At 38.6% G+C, this 23,873-nt stretch overlaps 2 protein-coding genes across 4 annotated transcripts; both read right to left on the minus strand.

Moving 5' to 3' along the window:
• Positions 1-309: 309 nt before the first annotated feature.
• LOC137873619 (F-box only protein 2-like) lies at positions 310-4,692 on the minus strand. 3 transcript variants are annotated; one of them, XM_068711897.1, is made up of 6 exons: positions 4,603-4,692; positions 3,864-3,929; positions 3,118-3,244; positions 2,203-2,295; positions 1,979-2,117; positions 310-1,140 (listed from the first exon to the last, which is right to left on the minus strand). In XM_068711897.1, exons 2-6 carry the CDS (start codon positions 3,898-3,900, stop codon positions 1,006-1,008), a joined length of 531 nt encoding a protein of 176 aa, XP_068567998.1. In that variant the 5' UTR covers positions 3,901-3,929; positions 4,603-4,692; the 3' UTR covers positions 310-1,005. The 3 variants fall into 3 exon arrangements, with proteins under 3 accessions (XP_068567998.1, XP_068568000.1, XP_068568001.1); XM_068711899.1 differs by lacking the exon at positions 4,603-4,692 and adding an exon at positions 4,148-4,235; XM_068711900.1 differs by lacking the exon at positions 4,603-4,692 and adding an exon at positions 4,100-4,188.
• A 7,574-nt stretch (positions 4,693-12,266) lies between these two features.
• Positions 12,267-13,440, minus strand: svbp (small vasohibin binding protein). The gene is made up of 3 exons (XM_068711901.1): positions 13,323-13,440; positions 12,963-13,097; positions 12,267-12,860 (listed from the first exon to the last, which is right to left on the minus strand). The coding sequence occupies exons 2-3, from the start codon at positions 13,074-13,076 to the stop codon at positions 12,774-12,776; spliced, it is 201 nt and encodes a 66-aa protein (XP_068568002.1). The 5' UTR covers positions 13,077-13,097; positions 13,323-13,440; the 3' UTR covers positions 12,267-12,773.
• Between the last annotated feature and the right edge of the window lie 10,433 nt (positions 13,441-23,873).

Below are 23,873 nucleotides of genomic sequence, written 5' to 3' on the forward strand. Positions count from 1 at the left end.
GTGTCAACCATTTGTTACACAATTATGATTAATTAAAATAAAAGTGAGTTTGTAAAGAAATGTGTATTTATTTGACAGTTTCTGCATGCTATCCTGATCATGTGATCGGCTTGGAGCTGATCATGTGATTGCAGGGTTAGAACGCAACAAATACCCGGATGTTTGCTGAAATAGCAAAATGCATTGCAGCTCTTCAGACTTTACAAAAGCACTCTGCAAGGCAGACAGTGAACCGTTTGGATTAAGTAACTACGAATGTTGGCGAATGATTTAGATGTAGCACTAAAATACTTCACTTTCAATTCTACGTGCAATAGAACCGCAATGAGTTTAATGCAGTACAGTACATACTGTACTGTGATTGAGTGTACAGTAGAATGCAGTACGTTATTTATATTAAATCATCAGTCAGTGTGTGGTAAAAAGCTACGAAGATTTACTGTACTTAAGTAACATTTTCAAGTACTTGAACTTTTCCTAAGTAGAAGTATAAAGCGGCATTAAATAGAAATACTCAAGTAAACTACAAGTACCTCAAATCTTGAGTACCTTGGGTACATGTACCACTGCTTGCAAGGAAATAACAAAAAAGAACTTCGAATAGAAGCTTCAACTTGACGAAACGGAATGATGTAGTTGAGCATTTATTTCATCATTTTAATTCCAATTTGAGTGTTACACCACCTCCACCCACCCACCCATTAATGACTGTTGCAAGCAGTAATTGTTATATTTCAAAGTTAGTAAAGCCGCTGTGCCCCTGCTCTTTCTTTCTTGCGTAAGTACAGTCTTTATAGCAGCAGTATGTTTCCACAGCAACAGCATTATGCATGATATACGAAGGTGTTAGATGTGCACAAGGTAAAGCTGGTCCTCTTGAAACCTGGAGGGCTACACGGCCAGCCTGGAGTCTTTGCATTACTCCTGTTCTCCACCTTCCTCTTCTACCTTTCAGTGTTCGCAACTACTTGATCGCCGCCTCCTTTCTCCCCCTTTTTCTCTCGTTCAGACCTCGACCGTAACGGAGCTCCCGGTGACTCGGACTCCGAACCAACCGTCCCAGAACTTGGTGTCTTGTCCTCCATGTTCAAAGGTGATGAAACGCATTCCAGAGCCGTAGTCGGTAAATGTATGGCTGACCTGGAGTTCAGAGACAGAGAGAGAGAGAGAGAGAGAGAGAGAGAGATGTACAGTCTGGTGTTACTGTGGATGACAGGAGCGTCGGCGGTCATTCATAAACCTGAACGTAGTAGTCCTTTTAACCCAAACCACGATGTTTGTCGCAGCTTAAAGCTGCAGTGTGGGACGTTTATATGTAAATAAGCATCCGCTACATTCAAGCCTCGGCCAAACGAGTTCACGCAATGCCGATTAAGCCCATCTAGATGATTGGGAAAGCTCTTTCTGTTTTGCAGTACGTCTGGAGTTGTGGTGTCTGTGGGATGAGAGACCGTAACGAGACAGCATCTCGGCTTGCATCTTCACGGTTCACTTATCTGGCGAAATAGTCTAACCCGTCTCACGTTCCTGGAGGATTACTTTGTAACAAGGACGCCAAATTTCTGCTATTGACTTAGCGATCGTCGTGAGAATAAAATAGTTGCTGCCATGACGACTTTCCAGGGTTGTAAAAATCTGCTGTGTTTTGGTGCCTTATAAGTCTATAAACGCATGAATCTGTTTACTTCCTGTGTTGTATTTAGTGGTCTGACCGGTACCTTAAAAAACAGGCCACCACCAACACAAGTCCCTGGACTGTTTAAACCTTGTTGTTCTAAACCCAAACCATCATCTTTCCCTAAACCTAATGAAGTTGTTTTTGTGCCTGAACTGTTCCGTCACGTCACACAACATATTTTGTTGTTCAATTTGAAGGATTTGTTCATTTGGACCCAAGTGTGTCAGGGTGTCCTTACATGGGTCTAAAAGCCTCAAAGGATCTCTGTTTTCATTCAGCGCCGTCGTTTGCTCTGCGTACCTGCTTCCACGAGCAGTCGTCAGAGTCCGGGTCGAGAGTCACCGGCTCAGGTTTAAACTCCTGGATGACCTCTTGGTTCTCATCCAGCAGACACACGGCCATTTGGTAGGCGCAGCCACAGTCCGTCCTCCCGCAGTACCTGCGTGGCGAGATGTCCGTTAACCAAGTGACAAGTGCTGCCTACTACTAGAAGGTGCGTGCGCGTCAGTCCACCTCTGTCTCACCAGTCGTCCACCGTGACGGCCGGCTGAGCGTCCAGCTGTTCGCTGGAGTAATCCTCCGCCAACAGGTCGATCAACTGTCTCTTCAGACACAGCCTAGGACACACATTGAAATCACTTTGAAGTGAAAATACCAAGTGAAATAAATAGATGACAAACAATTAAACATATAATAAATAATGGATCATTTGGGAAAATTCTTATTGTCAAAGAAACAACAATAAGACAATATTTGTGATAATATAAGCAAAGCAAACTCAAAGAAAACTTAAATACTTAAGAGCTAAAAGCTTCACGGTTTGGCACGATTTCTGTAAACATAATTAAGTTTGAACTTTTTTAAACTAAATTAAAATAAACCAATATCACTCTTACACACAATCCCGTTGGCTAACTTTGGAGTATAATGTTATTATTTATTGTTTATTGATCCAAACCACCATATATTTGAATTTAAGCTGCATAATAATACATTTGGAGACTGGGGAAATGCATCCAACTTCAAGATCTTAATTTCCACCTGTTTCCTCCTCCCATTCCACATGAAACAATTCAAAAGTCTATCCAATTTGATTGAACTAATTTGAAAATGGTACGAGGTAAAGCAACAACTATGGTAATATATTCATGCCAACTGTATTTATAAGCTCTAATAAAGATAACTGAAACATTTCCATCTGCAAATTCTTTGGGATTTTAGGTCCAACTTCATCATTTTTTTTCTAGATTCCTTTTCAATGTATACCTTCTCTCTTTTAAAGCAGGTTGTACTGAGGAGAATTAGGAGTGTAGCTTATGAACATGTACAAAAGAATGCAGAAGGCCCGTAGATACAAAGTGTAGCTGCGTTTTAGCAGCGCATTGTATTTACAGTATTCAAACAGTCACGTGACTATACATACGGTAATAAACACTCACTCAAAGGAAGTTGCAAAGTATGTGGTCACTCCGTCCATGCAGAAGTCATAGCCGCAGTCTCCCGGCATGTCCTCCACCTTCCACTGACTCCCACCGTTCTCCGTCAGCTCCCAGAACTCCAGCTGGTCTGGGAGGGAAATGCACAGTCTGTCAATAGCCGTACTGTGTTGCGTTTCAGTTCAGTTTGACCGGTAACCAAAGAGGCTCAGGAGCGTCACAGTTGATTCTTGACTTTGGGGTTGTACTTTTTACCATGGTACTTTTAAGCTCCATCTACTAGCTTTGTTTGTCTGCCTCATCTCAAGGGGCAGTTTACGATGACTGTGATTATTTTGTCAGTATGCTAGAGTAGGGCTTTTTCAGGAATAGTTTTTGGGAAAAATGCCTCACTTTCTGGCCAACTCTGTTAAATGTGGGTTACAACCAGGAGACGGTAAATCAGCAAGTTCTACTACTGAATCGTGAAAAATGTTTCTTTAGGACCGAACCCAGCTTCAACTCCGTGTGGTCGATACAGTAAAGTGCAATCAGGCTATTGAGATCAAGGCTCATCTATTTCCAGTCAGACATTCTTGAATGCAGTCTGTTTGTGTGCAGACTCACGCGCTCAGATGTTTGGCCGCTTTGAAATATAATTTTAATTTGCAATTAAAAATAGTGTCCGACATCAAACATAGCCCTGTTTGGGACTGTGTGTCTTAAGTCTTCTGTGGTGAAAAATACTGTTCACCTCAATAACCTCTTACCTTCCCCGCTGGGATTCTTCAGCAGGTTTTTGCCCATGATCACAGCTTAAACAGAGACGGCAGAGCCTGCAGAAACAAGAAACAGCTAGTTAGTTCAATAAATTGTCTCTGCTGCCGTTTCTATCGGGCTGTAGAAAACCCTAAATTTATTTAAAAGGTCCGATATAAAAGCAGCCCATGTGAAGGTGGACCCTGAGTCCCACACCACAACTCTAATACCCCGTCTGCTGACTCACAGCACAACAGATGAACATGCTGAATAGGAGGTATCACAGAGGATCAACCTGTCATCGGTCAGCAGGAAAACAACTCGGGAGAGCAGGTTGCTGTGGGAACCAGTGGTACGAGGGCCTGTTTTGAGGGTGTCCTCAGTGACACTGAAATGCAATATACTTGAGATTATTCAACAAAGGAAATGCAAAGATGTGACTATAAAAAATGTTTCTTTGATCTTTTTCTAAACACTATTACCTCATGTATAGTGTTAGTACAAACCAGATCCCAAACCCCAACATATTTAAATAAGTCAAACACAAACAATGTGTCCATAAAAATGTTCATCTGAGTCCCAGAGAACGGATACGATCACCTCTGTGCTTCAAAAAACTACTTAGTTGCATATTTGTCCTGCGTTTCAAGGCTCACACAAACAGCTGAGTCATCTGCCCCAGCAGACTCAAAGTCATAGGCATAAAAGGTGCAGGGCATGCACGTTGTTGTCAACAAACATGTTACTCACAGCAGGGGGAAGGCGAGTGCAGTCTTCTGTTTCGTCTGTCTCTCTCTGACTTCACTTGAGCTCCTCTGCAGGATAGCGAACCTCGTGACAGTGTAGCTTTTAAAGCCGGGGAGCACACACACATGCAGGAGAGGGAGGGAGGGAGGCAGAGGAGGAGGAGGAGGAGGAGGAGGAGGAGGAGGAGGGACACAAAACACCCGATCTGCATGTTGGAGAAAGGATCCATCCAGTGGAGCTCAGCAGAACCACACATGCACACGCTCAGCACAAATGTCAGCTAGAGCAAATGCATCAACACCAACAGTGGAAGGAAACATGGGGTCTCTCAATACCAAGTACGGACTTGTGGACGTTGCAGTATGGACTTGGCAGTTTGGACTTGGAGTCCAGACTCCCAAGGACGGGAGAACGCAGTATAGGGTCAATTGGAACAGCAGCTTACTTGATGACTTATGTTATGATGATAATGTTTAATAAGAATAAACCAAACATCTCTTTATTTTTCAATTGTTTTTATTGCTTCATGATCAACACATGCTCACTCTTCCATGTATGTTGAGTTCTTAAATGACACAAATATAACAAGTACATGATGTATACACCTAATGCAAATGAACCATAAACATCAAATATCAGATGACATAGTCGGCATTCAATACATCTGTATCAGTAACCTAGATAATTAACAAAGGCACAAGTAAACATGGCTAAATCTTTGATTTAATTAGCTACTCAGCTCAATATACTGTCTTGTTATTATGTGTCAGAACAAGCCTAACTTCTTTATATTTCAATCACAGATTGTGAATATAAGTTATTGTATCATGCAATGTGCTGACATTATGAGAAACATCAAGTGTGCATGACTGGATGATATAAACTCATACTGAGCACACAGATGTTTAAAGTATTGATATTTATTCATAAGGTTTTAGGTAAGGGTCAGATCAGTCTCAATAATTGCAAATGCACACAGAAAGACTCACAAATATATTTGACACATTTATATTTATACAAATATAAATGTGTGTGGACTTTTTCTATTTGTTTGTGGATCGCACTGCATTTGGTTGTGGGTTTTTTGAGACTCGCCTGCCGTGGCCGGATTCACAAATGCGTTTTTTTCAACATGGACCTATCTGTAGCCAATCAGATGTCAGCCTCATTTTCAACCAATCACATGAGCGCAGCTCCCCCCCTCCCGGATGCTCTATCCCTTATCGGTGTCTGACTTCCTGTCTGGGTCGATCTGCTCCGTGTAGTTTGACGCGATAAACCCGACCCGTGGGCTCTCGCACGCCCCCTTCATTGAGGCAGAGGTACTGTTTGCCCCTCTGTGCTTTTTCACTGCGGTTTAATGTCAGATCAGCAGGACTAAATATGTTCTACACAGACGTGAAATACACTACCTATTCTATGGAAAGAAAGGACATACAGTAAAAGTGTCTACAAATATTACAGTGTGTGCAGGAATGAGACAGCAAAAGACACGCGCTCAACCCAGTTAGTGAGGGATTCACAGTCTGAGGTGAGGAACAGTTGGTCACTGCCTCACCTCTCGTGTCTCCTCTCTGTTTGAACAGGACATGCGCTAATTCAGCGATTTTGATTATTGAAATGATTGGAATCATACAGAAATTACATTTATAGCACAGATCAGTAGAGAAATATTAATATTTATTTTAATAAAGTGGCAGTGGTGACACTACCAGCCTCCACCCCTTTGCCTGTGGGGGGGGGTCCCTAAGCTCCTGAAAGTGTAGTATTATTTACTACACTGGTTTATAAAGCACTGAATGGTTTAGGGCCAAAATACATATCTGGTCTGCTGCTACCTTATGAACCATCCCGACCCCTTGGGTCATCTGGGACCGGTCTACTTTCTGTTCCCAGAGTCAGAACTAAACATGGAGAAGCAGCGTTGTTGTTCATTGTTTCTTTGAAAATGTAAAACAATGAAAATTCAAAAAATAAGAAATCACTCTAGAATCACTCTATTGTAATTTCCTTTCTGATCCACTGGATTACATACTTTTTGTAGTTCTATGTAATTACCCCTAGGGTATCAACAACACAGTGACACTCTCAGAGCATACAACAACAGCGAACCACTCTTCCACAATCAGTATTCTCTCCCATCACGGGTGGAGAATAGCCTGACTCGTTAGTCCATCCACTGCCCCCTCCCACCGACTCCAAGAAGGCAGGATACTCCAAACTCCTGCTTGGTGTTTTAACACAAACAACAATCAGAGCATTGCTCACCGCAACCCGCAGGCTCATGGAGGCGACCCCAACACAGTGGCGCTCAGCCGGGGGCTCGTGAGAATGAAACTGGAGTATCCGGAGGAAACCCACGCAACACAAGGAGAACATACTGTATAACATTACACAGCAAGGCAGGTTCGAATGAGTACATGGACTGTACTTGTATAGCGCTTTATGAGTCACTCAACAAAGCGCTTTCACACTACTTGTCATCACTCACCAGACTGATGGCAGACACCTGCCAATCAGATTCTATCACATTCATACACACACGTAGCACAGCTACGGGAGCAAATTTGGGGTTAAGTGTCTTGCTCAAGGACATCGACATGTGACTTGCGAAGCCGGGTATCACACCCTGCTCTCCACTTAGCCACAGTGAGTCACCCCGGTAACAGTGCTGCACCACCGTATTTGAGTGATGACATGTGTGTCATCACTCAATAACATCAACTCTGCAGCAACATAGAAACCTAAACATCCTGGAGAAGAACTTCCTGATGTACTTTTTCCGACTTTTGATTTCAACGAACTGTTTGGTTCCTCCATCACTGCTGGTGTTGTCACCATCTGAATTATGAGTAACAGAGTCAGCAGCATCATTTGCGCCTGGTGGTTTCTCATAAGTCCCAGTTGCAGTGACTGGTGGTTCATCTTTATCGCCATCAGCATTACTATCAGCTGTGGCTTGTTGGTCGTCTTTGGCGCCATCAGCATTACTATCAGCTGTGGCTTGTTGGTCGTCTTTGGCGCCATCAGCATTACTATCAGCTGTGGCTTGTTGGTCGTCTTTGGCGCCATCAGCATTACTATCAGCTGTGGCTTGTTGGTCGTCTTTGGCACCATCAGCATTAGTATCAGCTGTGGCTTGTTGGTCGTCTTTGGCGCCATCAGCATTACTATCAGCTGTTGCTTCTTGGTCGTCTTTGGCGCCATCAACATTACTATCAGCTGTGGCTTGTTGGTCGTCTTTGGCGCCATCAGCATTACTATCAGTTGTGGCTTCTTGGTCATCGTTAGTGTCTTTAGATTGTTTCATTGTGATGAAAGGGTGCTCTAAAGCTTCACTGGGGCTGATTCTTTTTTCAGGATCCACATGAAGCATCTGTTTGAGGAGACATAAAAAGGCTGATGAGTTAATGACATCATTCCTTTCTGGGTGTTTCTTTATCACATCATCGAGGCTGGTGAATTTGTCAGCAAGGATTTTGGTGCGTCGGAGTATGGAGCCCGTTCGTTTCTGGTATTTAGCTCGTGTGTTCTGCCTCCACGTGTTTTTGTCCTTGGTATAAAAATCCTCTGTATTAATCCCAGAATCCAGCAGGTGATCAGCGGGCTGACCTTGCAGCTTCCTGATGATTCTCATGTTCTCATATGCACAGCGTGTTGGATACAGGTGCCAGCCCAGGCACATGTAGGCCAAAAGGCAGCCGAGGGACCACATATCTGCAGCCTCATTTGGTCGGATGCCCAAGGAGACCTCAGGGGCCCTGTAAGCAAGGGCCTGCATAAGGGTGCCAGGCTGTATTTTTGAAGCCTCACAGGCATTACCAAAGTCAATCAGTTTTATCTTGAAGGGATGTAACTGATGATTTACCAGCATTATGTTGTCTGGCTTGATGTCTGCATGTGCCAAATCTATGCTACTGAGGGCATTTAAAGCCACCAGCATCTGTTGTGTGATTATTCTAATCTCTGAAAAACACAGTAGCTGTTTGACTCTGCTTTTCAATAATTTTTCCAGGGTCATGTCCAGCATTTCAAATGCCAGACACATGTGTCCCTTGTGCTCAAAATGCTCGGTTAACCTGACAAAGTTATTCTTGTCTTCGTCAAGCTTTCTAAGTTTATCAAGCATTGACACTTCATATTTGCCATTCCAGTACATGTTCTTCCGCACAAACTTCACTGCCATCTTCTTATTGGTTTCTAAGTTTAGGCACATGGCCACTCTCCCAAAAACACCCTCCCCCAGAAACTCTTCTATCTGATACTGACCGAATTTACCAGAAAGAACTTGACCGTCTTCTATTTGAAAACGGTCATCATTAATATGATTTGATTTTGAGGCCATTTCTTGTCTTTTAGTTGTTGTATTCATAATGTAAAAATATCTCTGGATAAGGGATTCTGTTCACCCTATAGGCTTAGACTTTTCATCTGCCTTTGATGGCTTTGATCTAGGAAGCTGCTGAAGTGACGTCACAAAGACACTGTTTGGCGAGACATACGTCATGACATCACATTTAGAATGCGTTTGACGTCTTGACGTCCACATCTTTTCCACATTTTCCCTTGTTAAGGTGACTCGGATAGAAGGTAAGTCTAGTGCTAACTTTTATTTTGTATGTACAAATAATGTAGTATGTTAGATGTAAAATGATTCACCTGAAGTATTAAGTTACTAGTTAAGTATTTAGTAAAGTGACTGAACCAAACCAGCTATTGTCATGCTAATGTTAGCGCGTTTTAAATTAACAGTTAAGATTCATTTCGCTCGTTTTGTGAAAAATGCGTTATAGTTTTATTTTTAATCCACCGATGTGTTCGACTTCTAGTTACAGTAATAGACTAGAGATACTTTCGCCGGCAAGTAGCTATTAAAACGTCTATAACGTTAGTGCTCTGCTGCTATGCTAGTTAGCATATCGCTAGCGGGCCTGCAGCCTGACCTAGCGGTTAAACATCAGACCAGCTGGTAGCTCGGTAGCAGACCGTAGATGTTTGCGGGCGGGACTGTCGTGCTTCAATGCTCTAACTGAAAGTTGTGTATGCATGTTGTGTACCGGTGTAGCTGCTTATTAGCACATTAGCGCAGAGATATTAAGCTGGGTAAGGCTTACATTAGCTTGTTACCACGAAGCTAATTACGCGGTCACACTTGTTGGACTACCCCGGAACCTCACGGAGACGTGAAGGCTCAGTGACGGGGCTGCCTTCGTGTTTATGTTGGAGAAAGCGCCGCATGTATAAGTCACGGTGGCTAACGTTAAGGTAAGCGTGTTTGTGTCAACTGCTGCTAAGTCTTCTCACTCGGTCCTTACTCAAACCGTTACCGGGTGAGGTAGTGATGCAGTTAAACCGTACACAAGGCAAGGCAAGTTTATTTGTAGAGCACATTTCAACAACAAGGCAATTCAAAGTGCTTCACATAAAACCATTAAAAGCATCAAAACATGATGCAAAAGAAAAACAGATTTAAAAACAATTAAGAACAGTCATTGAAACAGGAAAACGCTATAAACAGAATAATTGCGGTGCAGTTTAAGAAATAAAATACAGTAGTAGTAAAATGCAGAAATTGATTAATATCCTTGAATCTGGTTCCATCAAAGACAGCAGCAAACACAAACTCAAGCTTAACACTGAAAAGACAAAGTCCTCTCCTTTTAATATTAATGTTTTTTTTTAAATTTTCTTTGATTTTTTTTTTTCCCCCCCTGACTGGTGATGGTGACTTCAGGCCTGGACATCACTCATTGGACTACCAAAGGACTAGCAGGGCTTGTTTGAAGCTACTCCATTGAGCTCACATCCTTTTTTTATATGAAACTCTGGCGTAACGCATTTCTGTCTTTTGTCAAATATAGCGTAAGTTCAAAGGAGTTCAGCGGTGAGAGTAAGGACGTCTGGTTTCAGAGGTTAGTGAAAATAACATGAATCAAGATGATGTTTTCCCAGACTGGGGACGTTCATCTTTGGCGGGAGTGTGTCCTGAAAGCCCTCCTCATCTTCCTGACCGGAGGCAACCGGCAGGTCTGCAGGCAGGATGGTGACCCGAGGCTCCGGGAGAAAACACAGACGGCAACGTCGAGAGCTCTGGTGCAGGGCTGAGGAGAGGGGACCCGGTTCAACGCCTCTGGAGTCTCAGCAGGTTTAGAAGGACGGGCCCCGGAGCTCCGCCTCCTCTTCTGGGGATGGTCTCCGGTAGCGGGGCCAAAGTCTGCACCTGGTGAGCAGCACATGAGAGGATGTCAAACTAAAACCTGTCTAATACTCTCTGGAGGGTTTACATTGTGAACTATTTGAATATGAGGATCCAAATGATCAAATCATCTGCAACGCCACTCGTGTTAGAATGAGGCTTCACTAGTACAGTCAAAGAACCATCTGGAGTGTAGTGAAGACAGAACCTCAAGCTCTGATAACAAACAGAGACTCCTTATATATATATATATATATATATATATATATATATATATATATATATATATATATATATATATATATATATATAACTATATACACACATACTTTAGGAAGACATAATTATCAGATCATATTTACATAAAAAAAATATAAAAGTTCAAGTACTTTATAGTTGAGAGACTACTTTTAATATGGCGATATTTAAACATCAATGTGTTAGCTTGGAGCTGGTTATGAGTTTATGATCAGATTTATTTGATAATATGATAAAACATTACAGTAAGTCAGTGATTTTAATGTATTCATTATGGCGAGATGAACTGAGTCGGTACAGTACTGTAGCCAAACGGTGTGCATCATTACAGTAAAAACCAGCGTCTGCTACAATGTTTATGATGATAATATGAATCATATTAATGATCATGTGAATTAGTTTTATCATCGGGGTCGGGGAGCGTTCACGGCAGAGCCGACTGAAGTTTAGACAGCTTAGATAGATCATAGTTTTTACACTTTAATCATCATAGTGTGTAATAAAGTTTCACTGCTGCTCTTCCTTTTCCAGTAGCAGCGCTGTGTTCACGCCAACGGAGCGTGAAGCGTTTAACGGTTAAAGTCACGGCGAGCTGAATGACGTCACCTGACAGGAAGTAAACGTAGAGCCAAGTTGTTTCCTCACGGTTCACTTCAGTGTAAACAGTGTAAGCTGCTCACTGGCTGTTTCTTTACTTCAGTGTTGATCAAAGGACGAGGGTCTCAACATTCCTCATGTTGCACTTAAACGTAACAATTGAGTATTCTTGAATGTTTTATTTATTTCATTTTGGACGTCTTCAATATGTTTGTCTGTATGTAAGACTAAAGCCCAAAGTTCTTTCTTGAAGTGTTCTTGAAGTTCTTTGATTAATAAATGGAAAGCAAAGTTATATTTGACTCCTCCACTTTTTTTTGCTGATCCGAACCGTGAGGTTTGTGATCTGCTGCACCCCCTAATATTTACATATTATGTATGCATATTTGTGTTTTTATTACATATTTTATGCTTTTGTCTCAGTTATATCGAGAACCTCTTCATGCAAAGAGCCAAACTGATGACTTTTAATTTACATAAAATATGTAACTCTGAATCAGGTTACGAAGTTTTGATAATTATGAATAACTTCATCACCGCTGTCATACATTTGAAATGTGGGAAATAAAGGGTGTTTTTGTGTCGATATCAACAGATTATTTTCATCAGAACAATAACTCATCACCAGCGTTTAATAAAAGCCTCAATATCAGCCGTGTCATAATTCACCAGGAAGATGAAAGTTGAATCAATGCATGCACAGTTTATTAACATTTACAGCTGCAGAATGTATGGCTTATCATAATTCATGGGGAATAAAGACTTGACATCATTCTTGGATCATCACTGTGAATCTTTCTTTGGTCTCACACTTTTCATAAGTCCTCATACGTGTGTTCTACTAGCTTTCATACAATAGCTAATAACCTCATACAGTGATCGTGAGCTTACAATCACGTCTCCATGTCTTCGATCCATACACTTTTTGAATCGATACTTTTCATCTTCGGTGTTCCACGTCAGGAATGTTCAACTCCAGAGTTCAGGGTTAGTTAGGCTCAGGCTTTGTTGAACCTGCTATCTGAAGCTGGTTACAGCCAGGAATTGTAGACGGTAAACCATAGAGAGCAACGTCAGTGCACGTCTGACTGTATGGAGGTGCAGGGTCCTGGTCCAGGTCTCATCATTCTCCTTGTGACTGCATCTGTTTACAAAAGGCCTCAAACTGCTGCTGTTCCAACTCCGTCATCACCTTGTTCAAGGCGTAGATCTGAAAATCGAGAAGGGAAGACAGCGGCCGCAGCTGGTCAGTAACGTGGCATACATTACGTTACATGTAACGTTACTTCCAGGATAGACTGTGTTCGGTCACCTCTGCTCTCTGTCGCTGTTTGTGCTCTTGCTGCGCAGACTTCTGCCGGGCTCGGTCTCCTCTGGTCGGGGTAGAGTTCAGCTTTGGCTTGTCTTTACGGCAGGCTGGCTCCATGGCGACGGTCCTCCAATCAACCTGAGGTTTAAGATAATTCAAATAATAAGTCTTACACGTATTGTTAGGTTAGAGAGGCTTGCTTATCTATAAATATAATATCGCTAGCTAGCATACAGAAACAGTAAATGAGCCGTTCGCCCAGTAAGCTAACGCTAACGTTAGCTTGAAAGCTGTCGGTTACTGTTTCCAGAGTAACAGTCCATCCCATAATAACAGTCGTGTTCCAGTTAACGGTGCACCTACCCGTGAGATATAAAACGGCGGAAAAGCAGGAATACAATTTGGTTAACGTAGAGTTAACCGGAAAGGTGGATGTAGATAGTCCTCAGCCGACAGCTGTTCACGAGGTGTCACCAATAAACAAATCCGACTTTCGCCGTCGAGCTTTAGTTCAAAGGTTCCGGCTGGTTGACGTTGTTTCCGCCTTACCGCCATCCAGCGCCACTGTCTTTAAAATAATAAGTTAATACACGTAAGAAAGCAGGAAAAGAAATAGAAGATAAGAAAGAAAGAAAGAAACACAACTATCTGTATTTTCAACATGTCCTTCCCTGCTATTAACCTGAAGTAAAATGATTTTGTAACTATGCACCGTTTGCTCTAAAATCAAATCTGAAATTAGACAAATTGTCTCATGAATGTGATTCGAAGTTGGCTCGTGAATGAGATTTTGAAGGGCTTATATTTTGAAATGCTACATCAGAATGTTTTTTTCTGAGTGACACCTTGAGGTGGCCTGCTATCAACCTGAAGTGAAATGATGTTGCAACTATGCCCCGTTATATACTATGAATGTTTTCGACATGCTATACTATGACTGTTTTCGACAGGCTATACTATGACTGTTTTCGACAAAATGTACTATGACTATTTTTTGACTTTTTTCGACATGCTATACTTTGACCGTTTTTCACTTTTTTCGACAGGCTATACTATGAATGTTTTCGACATGCTATACTTTGACTGTTTTTTTACTTTTTTCAACATGCTATACTATGACTGCTTTCGACAGAATATACTATGACTGTTTTTTGACATACTATACTATGACTTTTTTCAAAAATGATTTTTTTTGACATACTATACTATGATTTTTTCGACATGCTATACTTTGACCGTTTTTCACTTTTTTCAACAGGCTATACTATGACTTTTTTCGACAGACTATACTATGACTGTTTTTTGACTTTTTTCGACATGCTATACTATGACTGCTTTTCACTTTTTTCGACAGGCTATACTATGACTGTTTTTTGACTTTTTTCAACATGCTATACTTTGACCATTTTTCACTTTTTTCGACAGGCTATACTATGACTGTTTTCGACATGCTATACTGTGACTGTTTTTGACATGCTATACTATGACAGTTTTTCACTTTTTTCGACATGCTATACTATGACTGTTTTCGACATGCTATACTTTGACCATTTTTCACTTTTTTCGACAGGCTATACTATGACTTTTTTTGACATGCTATATTATGACTGTTTTCGACATGCTATATTTTGACTGTTTTTCACTTTTTTCGACAGACTATACTATGACTGTTTTCGACATGCTATACTTTGACCGTTTTTCACTTTTTTCGACATGCTATACTATGACTGTTTTCGACATGCTATACTTTGACCGTTTTTCACTTTTTTCGACAGGCTATACTATGACTGTTTTCGTTATGCTATACTATGACTATTTTTCACTTTTTTCGACATGCTATACTATGACTGTTTTTCACTGTTTTCGACATGCTATACTTTGACCGTTTTTCACTTTTTTCGACATGCTATACTATGACTGTTTTTTGACTTTTTTCGACATGCTATACCATGACTGTTTTTTGACTTTTTTCAACATGCTATACTTTGACCGTTTTTCACTTTTTTCGACAGGCTATACTATGACTGTTTTCGACATGCTATACTATTGACTGTTTTTCACTTTTTTTGACATGCTATACTATGACTGTTTTCGACATTCTATACTTTGACCGTTTTTCACTTTTTTCGACATGCTATACTATGACTGTTTTCGTTATGCTATACTATGACTGTTTTTCACTTTTTTCGACAGGCTATACTATGACTGTTTTTCACTGTTTTCGACATGCTATACTTTGAGTGTTTTTCACTTTTTTCGACAGGCTATACTATGACTGTTTTCGACATGCTATACTATGACTGTTTTTTGACTTTTTTCAACATGCTATACTATGACCGGTTTTCACTTTTTTCGACAGGCTATACTATGACTGTTTTCGACAGGCTATACTATGACTGTTTTCGACATAATATACTATGACTGTTTTTTTACTTTTTTCGACAGGCTATACTATGACTGTTTTCGACATGCTATACTTTGACCGTTTTTCACTTTTTTCGACAGGCTATACTATGACTGCTTTCGACATGCTATACTTTGACTGTTTTTCACCTTTTTCGACAGGCTATAATATGACTGTTTTCGACATGCTATACTATGACTGTTTTTTGACTTTTTTTGACATGCTATACTTTGACCGTTTGTCACTTTTTTCGACAGGCTATACTATGACTGTTTTCGACATGCTATACTATGACTGTTTTTCACTTTTTTCGACAGGCTATATTATGACTGTTTTCGACATGCTATACTTTGACCGTTTTTCACTTTTTTTGACATGCTATACTATGACTGTTTTTTGACTTTTTTCGACAGGCTATACTATGACTATTTTTTGACTTTTTTCGACATGCTATACTATGACCGTTTTTCACTGTTTTCCACATGCTATACTATGACTGTTTTTCACTTTTTTTGCCAGGCTGTACTATTACTGTTTTCGACATGCTATACTTTGACCGTTTTTCACTTTTTTCGACAGGCTATATTATGACTGTTTTCGACAGGCTATACTATGACTGTTTTTTGACTTTTTTCGACATGTTATACTATGACTGTTTTTTGACTTTTTTCAACATGCTATACTTTGACCATTTTTCACTTTTTTTGACAGGCTATACTATGACTGTTTTCGACATGCTATACTATGACTGTTTTCGACATGCTATACTATGACAGTTTTTCACTTTTTTCGACATGCTATACTATGACTGTTTTCGACATGCTATACTTTGACCGTTTTTCACTTTTTTCGACATGCTATACTATGACTGTTTTCGACATGCTATACTTTGACCATTTTTCACTTTTTTCGACAGGCTATACTATGACTTTTTTCGACATGCTATATTATGACTGTTTTCGACATGCTATACTTTGACCGTTTTTCACTTTTTTCGACATGCTATACTATGACTGTTTTCGACATGCTATACTTTGACCGTTTTTCACTTTTTTCGACAGGCTATACTATGACCGTTTTCGACATGCTATACTATGACTGTTTTTTGACTTTTTTTGACATGCTATACTATGACCGTTTTTCACTATTTTCGACATGCTATACTACGACTGTTTTTCACTTTTTTCGACATGCTATACTTTGACCGTTTTTCACTTTTTTCGACATGCTATACTATGACTGTTTTCGACATGCTATACTTTGACCGTTTTTCACTTTTTTCGACAGGCTATACTATGACTGTTTTCGTTATGCTATACTATGACTATTTTTCACTTTTTTCGACAGGCTATACTATGACTGTTTTTCACTGTTTTCGACATGCTATACTTTGACCGTTTTTCACTTTTTTCGACATGCTATACTATGACTGTTTTCGACTGGCTATACTATGACTGTTTTTTTACTATTTTCGACATGCTATACTATGACTGTTTTTTGACTTTTTTTGACATGCTATACCATGACTGTTTTTTGACTTTTTTCAACATGCTATACTTTGACCGTTTTTCACTTTTTTCGACAGGCTATACTATGACTGTTTTCGACATGCTATACTATTGACTGTTTTTCACTTTTTTTGACATGCTATACTATGACTGTTTTCGACATTCTATACTTTGACCGTTTTTCACTTTTTTCGACATGCTATACTATGACTGTTTTCGTTATGCTATACTATGACTGTTTTTCACTTTTTTCGACAGGCTATACTATGACTGTTTTTCACTGTTTTCGACATGCTATACTTTGACTGTTTTTCACTTTTTTCGACAGGCTATACTATGACTGTTTTCGACATGCTATACTATGACTGTTTTTTGACTTTTTTCAACATGCTATACTATGACCGGTTTTCACTTTTTTCGACAGGCTATACTATGACTGTTTTCGACAGGCTATACTATGACTGTTTTCGACATAATATACTATGACTGTTTTTTTACTTTTTTCGACAGGCTATACTATGACTGCTTTCGACATGCTATACTTTGACCGTTTTTCACCTTTTTCGACAGGCTATAATATGACTGTTTTCGACATGCTATACTATGACTGTTTTTTGACTTTTTTTGACATGCTATACTTTGACCGTTTGTCACTTTTTTCGACAGGCTATACTATGACTGTTTTCGACATGCTATACTATGACTGTTTTTCACTTTTTTCGACAGGCTATATTATGACTGTTTTCGACATGCTATACTTTGACCGTTTTTCACTTTTTTCGACATGCTATACTATGACTGTTTTTTGACTTTTTTCGACAGGCTATACTATGACCGTTTTTCACTGTTTTCCACATGCTATACTATGACTGTTTTTCACTTTTTTTGCCAGGCTGTACTATTACTGTTTTCGACATGCTATACTTTGACCGTTTTTCACTTTTTTCGACAGGCTATACTATGACTGTTTTCGACAGGCTATACTATGACTGTTTTTTGACTTTTTTCGACATGTTATACTATGACTGTTTTTTGACTTTTTTCAACATGCTATACTTTGACCATTTTTCACTTTTTTCGACAGGCTATACTATGACTGTTTTCGACATGCTATACTATGACTGTTTTCGACATGCTATACTATGACAGTTTTTCACTTTTTTCGACATGCTATACTATGACTGTTTTCGACATGCTATACTTTGACCGTTTTTCACTTTTTTCGACATGCTATACTATGACTGTTTTCGACATGCTATACTTTGACCATTTTTCACTTTTTTCGACAGGCTATACTATGACTGTTTTCGACATGCTATATTATGACTGTTTTCGACATGCTATACTTTGACCGTTTTTCACTTTTTTCGACAGGCTATACTATGACCGTTTTCGACATGCTATACTATGACTGTTTTTTGACTTTTTTTGACATGCTATACTATGACCGTTTTTCACTATTTTCGACATGCTATACTACGACTGTTTTTCACTTTTTTCGACATGCTATACTTTGACCGTTTTTCACTTTTTTTGACAGACTATACTGTGACTGTTTTCGACATGCTATACTTTGACCGTTTTTCACTTTTTTCGACATGCTATACTATGACTGTTTTCGACATGCTATACTTTGACCGTTTTTCACTTTTTTCGACAGGCTATACTATGACTGTTTTCGTTATGCTATACTATGACTATTTTTCACTTTTTTCGACAGGCTATACTATGACTGTTTTTCACTGTTTTCGACATGCTATACTTTGACCGTTTTTCACTTTTTTCGACATGCTATACTATGACTGTTTTCGACTGGCTATACTATGACTGTTTTTTTACTATTTTCGACATGCTATACTATGACTGTTTTTTGACTTTTTTCAACATGCTATACTATGACTGCTTTTCACTTTTTTCAACATGCTATACTATGACTGTTTTTTGACTTTTTTTGACATGCTATACCATGACTGTTTTTTGACTTTTTTCAACATGCTATACTTTGACCGTTTTTCACTTTTTTCGACAGGCTATACTATGACTGTTTTCGACATGCTATACTATTGACTGTTTTTCACTTTTTTTGACATGCTATACTATGACTGTTTTCGACATTCTATACTTTGACCGTTTTTCACTTTTTTCGACATGCTATACTATGACTGTTTTCGTTATGCTATACTATGACTGTTTTTCACTTTTTTCGACAGGCTATACTATGACTGTTTTTCACTGTTTTCGACATGCTATACTTTGACTGTTTTTCACTTTTTTCGACAGGCTATACTATGACTGTTTTCGACATGCTATACTATGACTGTTTTTTGACTTTTTTCAACATGCTATACTATGACCGGTTTTCACTTTTTTCGACAGGCTATACTATGACTGTTTTCGACAGGCTATACTATGACTGTTTTCGACATAATATACTATGACTGTTTTTTTACTTTTTTCGACAGGCTATACTATGACTGCTTTCGACATGCTATACTTTGACCGTTTTTCACCTTTTTCGACAGGCTATAATATGACTGTTTTTGACATGCTATACTATGACTGTTTTTTGACTTTTATTGACATGCTATACTTTGACCGTTTGTCACTTTTTTCGACAGGCTATACTATGACTGTTTTCGACATGCTATACTATGACTGTTTTTCACTTTTTTCGACAGGCTATATTATGACTGTTTTCGACATGCTATACTTTGACCGTTTTTCACTTTTTTCGACATGCTATACTATGACTGTTTTTTGACTTTTTTCGACAGGCTATACTATGACTATTTTTTGACTTTTTTCGACATGCTATACTATGACCGTTTTTCATTGTTTTCCACATGCTATACTATGACTGTTTTTCACTTTTTTTGCCAGGCTGTACTATTACTGTTTTCGACATGCTATACTTTGACCATTTTTCACTTTTTTCGACAGGCTATACTATGACTGTTTTCGACAGGCTATACTATGACTGTTTTTTGACTTTTTTCGACATGTTATACTATGACTGTTTTTTGACTTTTTTCAACATGCTATACTTTGACCATTTTTCACTTTTTTCGACAGGCTATACTATGACTGTTTTCGACATGCTATACTATGACTGTTTTCGACATGCTATACTATGACAGTTTTTCACTTTTTTCGACATGCTATACTATGACTGTTTTCGACATGCTATACTTTGACCGTTTTTCACTTTTTTCGACATGCTATACTATGACTGTTTTCGACATGCTATACTTTGACCATTTTTCACTTTTTTCGACAGGCTATACTATGACTTTTTTCGACATGCTATATTATGACTGTTTTCGACATGCTATACTTTGACCGTTTTTCACTTTTTTCGACATGCTATACTATGACTGTTTTCGACATGCTATACTTTGACCGTTTTTCACTTTTTTCGACAGGCTATACTATGACTGTTTTCGTTATGCTATACTATGACTATTTTTCACTTTTTTCGACAGGCTATACTATGACTGTTTTTCACTGTTTTCGACATGCTATACTTTGACCGTTTTTCACTTTTTTCGACATGCTATACTATGACTGTTTTCGACTGGCTATACTATGACTGTTTTTTTACTATTTTCGACATGCTATACTATGACTGTTTTTTTACTTTTTTCAACATGCTATACTATGACTGCTTTTCACTTTTTTCGACATGCTATACTATGACTGTTTTTTGACTTTTTTCGACATGCTATACTATGACTGCTTTTCACTTTTTTCGACAGGCTATACTATGACTGTTTTTTGACTGTTTTCAACATTCTATACTTTGACCGTTTTTCACTTTTTTCGACATGCTATACTATGACTGTTTTCGTTATGCTATACTATGACTGTTTTTCACTTTTTTCGACAGACTATACTATGACTGTTTTTCACTGTTTTCGACATGCTATACTTTGACTGTTTTTCACTTTTTTCGACAGGCTATACTATGACTGTTTTTTGACTTTTTTCAACATGCTATACTATGACCGGTTTTCACTTTTTTTGACAGGCTATACTATGACTGTTTTCGAGAGGCTATACTATGACTGTTTTCGACATAATATACTATGACTGTTTTTTTACTTTTTTCGACAGGCTATACTATGACTGTTTTTGACATGCTATAGTTTGACCGTTTTTCACTTTTTTCGACAGGCTATACTATGACTGTTTTCGACATGCTATACTTTGACCGTTTTTCACCTTTTTCGACAGGTTATAATATGGCTGTTTTCGACATGCTATACTATGACTGTTTTTTGACTTTTTTTGACATGCTATACTTTGACCGTTTTTCACTTTTTTCGACAGGCTATACTATGACTGTTTTCGACATGCTATACTATGACTGTTTTTTGACTTTTTTCGACATGCTATACTATGACCGTTTTTCACTGTTTTCGACATGCTATACTATGACTGTTTTTCACTTTTTTCGACAGGCTATATTATGACTGTTTTCGACATGCTATACTATGACCGTTTTTCACTGTTTTCGACATGCTATACTATGACTGTTTTTTGACTTTTTTCGACATGCTATACTATGACCGTTTTTCACTGTTTTCGACATGCTATACTATGACTGTTTTTCACTTTTTTCGACAGGCTATATTATGACTGTTTTCGACATGCTATACTATGACCGTTTTTCACTGTTTTCGACATGCTATACTATGACTGTTTTTCACTTTTTTTGACATACTATACTATGACTGTTTTTTGACTTTTTTCAACATGCTATACTATGACCGTTTTTCACTTTTTTCGACAGGCTATACTATGACTGTTTTTTGACTTTTTTCAACATGCTATACTATGACCGTTTTTCACTTTTTTTGACAGGCTATACTATGACTGTTTTCGACAGGCTATACTATGACTGTTTTCGACATGCTATACTTTGACCGTTTTTCACTTTTTTTGACAGACTATACTATGACTGTTTTCAACATAATATACTATGACTATTTTTTTACTTTTTTCAACATGCTATACTATGACCGTTTTTCATTTTTTTCGACAGACTATACTATGACTGTTTTCGACAAACTATACTATGACTGTTTTCGACATAATATATTATGACTATTTTTTGACTGTTTTCGACAGGCTATACTATGACCGTTTCTTCCTTTTTTCGGCATACGATACTATGACTGTTTTCTACATGCTATACTATGACTTTTTATAGACATACTATGCCGTTGGTTCTCAACTGTTGCCGTGGCTAAGTGGAGAGCAGCGCTGCCTTTCAATCAGAGGGTTGCCGGTTCAATCCCCGGCTCCTGATCTGCTAGTCTCATGTCAATGTATCCTTCAGCAAGACACTTAACCCCAAAATACTATTACTATTTTTTGACATACTATACTATGACTTTTTTTGACATGCAATACTATGACTTTTTTCGACATGCTATACTATGACTTTTTTCGACATACTACACTATAATTTTTTTTTTACAAGTGTCTTGCACATCTGACATGAGACTAATAGGGGCAAAAGACAGGGATCGAACCGCCGACCGCTGGATTGTAAGGCGGGTGTTGAGTGTTTTTCACTTTCTTAGACATACTATACTATGACTGTTTTCGACATACTGTACTATGACTTTTTTCGACATGCTATACTATGATCGTTTTTTGACTTTTTTCGACATGCTATATTATGACTGTTTTTTTTACTTTTTTCAACATGCTATACTATGACTGTTTTTTGACTTTTTTCGACATGCTATACTATGACTGTTTTTTGATTTTTTTCAACATGCTATACTATGACCGTTTTTCACTTTTTTCGACAGGCTATACTATGACTGTTTTATGACTTTTTTCAACATGCTATACTATGACTGTTTTATGACTTTTTTCAACATGCTATACTATGACTGTTTTATGACTTTTTTCAACATGCTATACTATGACCGTTTCTTACTTTTTTCGGCATACGATACTATGACCGTTTTTCACTTTTTTTGACAGACTATACTATGACTGTTTTCGACATAATATACTATGACTGTTTTTTGACTTTTTTCGACATGCTATACTATGACCGTTTTTCACTTTTTTTGACAGACTATACTATGACTGTTTTCAACAGGCTATATTATGACTGTTTTCGACATAATATACTATGACTATTTTTTGACTTTTTTCGACATGCTATACTATGACTGTTTTCGACATGCTATACTATGACCGTTTCTTACTTTTTTCGGCATACGATACTATGACTGTTTCCTACATGCTATACTATGACTTTTTATAGACATACTATGCCATTGGTTCTCAACTGTTGCCGTGGCTAAGTGGAGAGCAGGGCTGCCTTTCAATCAGGGCGTTGCCGGTTCAATCCCCGGCTCCTGATCTGCTCGTCTCATGTCAATGTATCCTTCAGCAAGACACTTAACCCCAAAATACTATTACTTTGGCTATTTTTTGACATACTATACTATGACTTTTTTTGACATGCAATACTATGACTTTTTTCGACATGCTATACTATGACTGTTTTCGACATAATATACTATGGCTATTTTTTTACTTTTTTCGACATGCTATACTTTGACCGTTTTTCACTTTTTTCGACATGCTATACTATAACTGTTTTCGACATCCTATACTATGACCGTTTTTCACTTTTTTCGACAGGCTATACTATGACTGTTTTCGACAGGCTATACTATGACTGTTTTTTTGACTTTTTTCGACATGCTATACTATGACTGTTTTTTGACTTTTTTCAACATGCTATACTATGACTGCTTTTCACTTTTTTCGACAGGCTATACTATTACAGTTTTCGACATAATATACTATGACTATTTTTTGACTTTTTTCGACATGCTATACTATGACTGTTTTCGACATGCTATACTATGACTGTTTTCGACATGCTATACTATGACTGTTTTTTGACTGTTTTCGACATGCTATACTATGACTGTTTTTCACTTTTTTCGACATGCTATACTATGACTG

The sequence above is a fragment of the Cebidichthys violaceus genome, unplaced genomic scaffold, assembly GCF_023349555.1.
Source record: "Cebidichthys violaceus isolate CVI_PGR_0920_01 unplaced genomic scaffold, fCebVio1.0.p SCAF_17, whole genome shotgun sequence".
Lineage (NCBI taxonomy): Eukaryota > Metazoa > Chordata > Actinopteri > Perciformes > Stichaeidae > Cebidichthys > Cebidichthys violaceus.